Here is a 6,000-nt window from a genome sequence, read left to right on the forward strand (position 1 = left end):
TGAGTCTGCCAATATATTACCCACAGAAAAAGCAAACCTTTTATTCATCAACCACACACACACACACACACACACACACACACACACACACACACACACACACACACACACACACACACACACACACACACACACACACACACACACACACACTATTTGGAAGAGCCGTTATCCCCAGTATCTTGGCTAATGTTTATCCTTCAATCAAATGAACAAAAAAACTGATGATCTGATCATGATCATATTGCAGTTTGTGGGAGTTCGTTAGGTGCAAATTGATTGCCGCATTGCCTGAATTATATGACTAAGATTCAAATTGGCTTTGAAGCATTTTGGGACATCTATTGGTGAAAAGCACAAAATAAATGCAAGTCTTTCTTTTCTCTTTTAGCTTCGATCTTTTGTATATTCGTATAACATTCCCCTCTAAGCGCATTTTCTCCTGACACAATTTGGCCGTACATCTAAATCAATTCAACGTTCTAAGTATAAGCAATAACAAACAATGTGAAAAGTATAATACCAACAGGATCTGTACTCCTTACCTTCAAATGAGTGTCACTGCCTGCATTTATTTTTAAGTAAATCAGTTGAACAATTAATTGTGGTAACTACAGTGAGAAGTTATAACATTGCAGGGAAAGGGGGCGGGAAGATCAGTTACTGAAAGAATGTTGGAGGATGACTGAATGCTGAGCTTAAACTGTATCAGTTCTGATTAAGCAATATATAACATCTTGATGATACCAAAGCCTTTACTGTTTGCAACTGATCCAGCTTATACTTTCCAATAATCAACCCTGGTGGGTTAGAGGAAAACAAATCTTCTCACCCACACAAAAAGAAATAGACAGCAAAACAAAATCTGTTAAAAGTGATCGCATTTTTCCATAACTGCTTTGGTTTTTAAAGAATAGCACTGTTGATGAATGTCAGACAAGTTTTTTTAACCTCAAAGCTTTTCTGTACAGCGCCACAGAAACGCCAATGGCAGTGACGGCTTCATATTATATATGCATCCTTTGGCCTATATATAATTTAGTTAACACATACATGCTCAGGTTTCACAATCAGCACTCACCACTGACCTCAGAGAGATTTTCCCACAAAAACAAAGCAATCTTTATGGCATGGATTTCCCTTTTCACGATTTTAATTTAAAGCTGGCGCCAAGTCAAGGGGATCCCCAGGCATCCACCAAATGGCGTACAGCAACGAATCACACTGAAGCAATCAGGAAATAAAATTAACTGAATATCCTTCAACTTCAATTACATTTTAGTGCACTAAATAAGTCACATACACATGGGATTAAGGTGGAAGCTGAATATCAAACCTTTCTAAAAAGAATTTCGACATGCGTTTTTTTTATTAAAAATAGAGAAATGTGACATTCCACAAATGTAAAATTAGTTTTCCGTTCCAGTGAGGCTACTCAACAGTAATTATGAACTTATTACTTCATCTTTCACAAGCATTTTTACAACCAAGACAAATAGCATTTGTTAGACCAGCTCCCGATTACTAGGAGCCTCCCCTCCCCTACCTGCAAGCTCATGCATTGGCTTTGCCGTTTGCGGAGGTGAGATATTAGAATGTCTAGAGGACCAGAACCCAAGAATAGAGATTTTACTTTCTTCCCAGACCCCCCATCAGTCACGCTGGAGTTAACTATTTTTTCGTACCTAGAATGATACTAATTTTCATCTCGTCTTGTTCGACAGATAGTATCGTAATCTCTAGTCACGTCCCAGTCTTTTTTTTTAAATTTAGAGCACTCAATTCTTTTTTTCCAATTAAGGGGCAATTTAGCGTGGCCAATTCACCTACCCTGCACATCTTTGGGTTGTGGGGGTGGGACCCACGCAAACACAGGGAGAATGTGCAAACTCCACGCTTACTGTGACCCGAGGCCGGGATCGAATCAGGGTCCTCGGCACCATGAGGCAGCAGTGCTAACCACTGCGTACCGGGCCATGTTCCAGTCTTTCTGGAATTTTTGCTCGAGGGCTCCTTTTCCCCCCCGGGTCTAGATCATGGTGGTTTGACAGCTCCTTGCTCAGGGATATATCTTTCAAAATCAATTTCATGAAGGAGTTTGACTTTTTCTACTTAGTTAACTTGACTCATGATATTATTCCTTCCATCCTATGGGAGATTTGTAAGGCCAATGGTTGCGGTCTGGCTATTTTCTACATGGCTAAAAGACAGAGGATGCTGGAGAGCCAACATCGACTGGTGGTCTGTGTGGCTGAAGCTGAGGATGGGTATAGGAAGGCCTCTAGCAATTGTTGAAGGAAGTTAATGCAACAAAGGTGGTTCTTGATTCCTTATTGACTCACCAGGCGGAGAGAGGCTTAAAATTTTCAAGGCATAAACTGTATGAGTTTGGGAATAAGCCGAGTAAGTACTCAGCCTGCTTGACTAAAGAGGCGGCAGATACTAGGGCTATCACCCTGAAGTGTGGGAGGGTGGGGGGGATGTTGGTTATGAAGACAGCAAAGATTAATGGGGCTTTTAAGGATTTCTCTGCGGAGTTATACAAGTCAGATCAGTCTAATAATGTGATGACAGATACGGAACATTTTTTCTCTTCCCTTCATTTCCGGAGGTTTCAGAGTCAGTGTTAGGCCCTTAGATGAGGTAGTTGCGTCCATTAGGGAGCTTCAGCCGGGCAAGGCCACAGGACCGGAAGGTTTTGGCTGCGAGTTATATAGGACTTTTTCTGGACTCCACCTTGTCTGAGCCCCTCCTGCTTGTCTCTCTACCCACCCCCACCCCCACCCCCCCACCCCCCCCCCCCCCCCCCCCCCCCCCCCGCAATCTGTCAATTTGTTTTTGGATTGATTTATTTGTAATTAAAAATTTTGGCACTAGTTCCTTAAGTATATGGTTCCAAATTTATCCTGTCTTACTCATTCCTATATTTGCATTAATTCTTGTTCTGTATGTACCAGTTTCACACTGATAATTACTATTTTTGTTACTTTGTTGCATTAATTGTTAACAAAAAGATTTTTTAAGAAGGGCAGATTTCCATCAGTTCAATGATTTCAAATTGATTGCAGACCAGGGGACTTCAATATCACACTCGAAGGCAAAGTATAAAATGACCGACAGTAACTTCAGGACTTCCCCATTAAATAGTTCTGTGTGGACCCCAGAAGTTGCTGTCAGTTTCAGAGAGGGAATAATGACAGACTGACAGTTTCGCAATCCAGCAAAGCCCAGGCCAGTATGTGTTAGATGTATGAACAACCAATAAGCTGCAAATCCCAGGCAACTGAATGAAAATCAATATATAAACGCTACATGGAAAGGTTACAAAATAAATCACATAAACAAAAAGGGAACCAGAGATAATCAGAAGCCTTTGCTAAGTTAGTTGATCTAATATGGGGCAACAGTCGGAAAATTTGTGGTTCTCCCTGTTTACTCCCTATAAATCCTGTTGAAAATGCCCATTTGGGAACATGAGTTGATCAAAATTTCTGTGTAGCCAGCTGAGTGAGGTGGCAAAGGTCAACTGGCATCCATGGGATCACAGATCAGGAATGAATGAATGATCTCCGCGGGTGAATAAATGAAGAGTAGGGAAAACTAAAGAGAAACTTGAGGAGGCACAATGAAAAGTTGGTTCTCAAACACAGCACAACGTTATTCAGATTGCAAACACATCACAGGCTTCAAACGCATTACTGCACCACTTCTACAAGATTACCACAATGCCAACATAAATTCCACTCAACTCTGCATCCCAAAAAGGTAAATAAATACTTTTTTAATGGCAGCTGACTAATTATATGGATTAGATGCTAAAAACTATAAACACATTCTCCAAACCTGTACAAAAAGCAGGTAGAAATGATCATGATGCAATTACAGGAACTGACTGCTAGTCACAGTTTCCACAAAAGAGGTGGGATGGTGGAAACCAAAGTTTACACAAGAGGTTAGAAAGAAAACCAGAAACAGCCCCCGAGACAAACTAGGCATATGGGAAGAAGGTTGGGAGTTTGATTTATGAGCAATCAACATAAGATTGCAATGTCTCCTGAGATTTTAGGGGTTGAATATTGTTCCTTTCGTTACATTGACTGTATTCATACACAGCCCTGCCAGTGGGGTCTCTCCATATCCTCCTTTGAATCTCCCATTGTAGGCCAACACCCACCCCAACCCGTCCATTAAGACTTCCCACATCAACGGCTCATTACTGGACTCCGAATATTCATCCACATCTGGACGTTACTGATAACCGATTATTATCGGACCCAGGTCCAGAGTGACAATGAATATGTCAAAACGCAGAGGATCTTTAACACTAAATATCCCCCACCCCAGTGGATCACTGATACCAATATCCCCACCCCAGGGAATCTTTTGACACTGAATAACCACTAACCCAGGGGATCACTGATGTTGAATATCACCCACCCCAGGGGATCAAAGGAACTAAATATCCTCCCTCCCAGGGGACCATTGACACTAAATATCCCCCACCCCAGGGGATCATTAACACTGAATATCCCCCACCCAGGGGATCATTGACACTGAATACCCCCCACCCCAGAAGATCAGTGACACTAAATATCCCCCCACCGCAGGGGATCACTGACACGGAATATCCCCCACCCCAGGTGATCATTAACTGAATATCCCCCACCCAGGGGATCATTGACACTGAATACCTCCCCCACCCCACCCCCCACCAGAGGGGATCACTGAAAAGCCCCCACCCAGGGGATCATTAACACTGAATATCTCCGAGGGGATCACTGACACTGAATACCCCCCACCCCAGGGGACCATTGGCACTGAATATCCACCCACCCCAGAAGATCATTGCCACTAAATATCCCCACCCCAGGGGATCACAGACACTGAATATCCCCCCACCCAGGGGATCATTGACACTGAGTACCACCCTCACCCCCCCCCCCCCCCCCCCCACCGGAGGGGATCACTGAATATCTCCCACCCCAGGAGATCACTGACAGTGAATATCCCCACCCCAGGAGATCACTGACACTGAATATCCCCCACCCCAGGGGATCACTGACACTGAATACCCCCACCCCAGGGGATCACTGACACTGAATATCCCCCACCCCAGGGGATCATTGACACTGAATATCCCCCACCCCCAGGGGATCATTGACACTGAATATCCCCCATCCCCAGGGGATCACTGACACTGAATACCTACCCCCACCCAAGAAACCTGCGGCTTTCTGCCGCTCCTGATGCCGAAGCCCGGGGCTCTAGGCCGGACCAGCTCCTGTGCCGGGTTTTCCTGCTTTGCTGTGCCCGGACCGCGCACACTCACCCTCGGCGATGACCCGCTTGATCCGCAGCTTCACGTCGCCCAGTTCCACCGTCTGCCCCACAAAGTCGTTATGATCGCGGCCGGCGGCAAGGCCCGGCGTGCCGGAGAGGAAGTCGAAGGCCGACTGGAAGATAGACATTGCGGTGGGCGGGGGAGTTGGAGGCCGGAGGCCGGGCTCGGCGAGGCGGCAGCGGACCTGGCGCACAATATTGTCACCGGCAGCGGACTCACTGACTCGGCTCCAGAATCCCGCCGCGATCCGGATCAGGCGGAGCCGTTTCCGCAACAATCATCACCGGCACAGGGGAGGGGCCAGAGAGAGAGAGTGTGACAGGGAAATAGAGAGAGGGAGAGTGTGACAGGGAAATAGAGAGAGGGAGAGAGAGAGAATGTGACAGGGAAATAGAGGGAGGGAGAGAGAGAGTGTGACAGGGAAATAGAGGGAGGGAGAGTGTGACAGGGAAATAGAGAGAGGGAGAGTGTGACAGGGAAATAGAGAGAGGGAGAGAGAGAGAATGTGACAGGGAAATAGAGGGAGGGAGGGAGAGAATGTGACAGGGAAATAGAGGGAGGGAGGGAGGGAGAGAATGTAACAGGGAAACAGAGGGAGAGAGAGAGAAAATGTGACGGAACTAGAGGGAGGGAGGGAGAGAGAATGTGACGGGAATAGA

General features: G+C 45.6%; 1 protein-coding gene across 5 annotated transcripts in view; it reads right to left on the reverse strand.

Annotated features, from left to right (window-relative positions):
• Window positions 1–5,714, reverse strand: part of gak (cyclin G associated kinase) — a 191,587-nt gene extending 185,873 nt beyond the window's left edge. For 2 of the 5 annotated variants that reach the window (XM_038804413.1, XM_038804410.1), the window contains exon 1: window positions 5,330–5,713. In XM_038804413.1, the coding sequence (XP_038660341.1) occupies window positions 5,330–5,468 (139 nt within the window). In that variant the 5' untranslated portion in view covers window positions 5,469–5,713. Of the gene's footprint in view, window positions 1–5,329 lie in introns of all 5 variants that reach the window. The other 3 variants (XM_038804409.1, XM_038804408.1, XM_038804411.1) reach the window with 2 other exon arrangements.
• Between the last annotated feature and the right edge of the window lie 286 nt (window positions 5,715–6,000).

This window comes from Scyliorhinus canicula, chromosome 8 (genome assembly GCF_902713615.1).
Source record: "Scyliorhinus canicula chromosome 8, sScyCan1.1, whole genome shotgun sequence".
NCBI classification, from domain to species: Eukaryota; Metazoa; Chordata; class Chondrichthyes; order Carcharhiniformes; family Scyliorhinidae; genus Scyliorhinus; species Scyliorhinus canicula.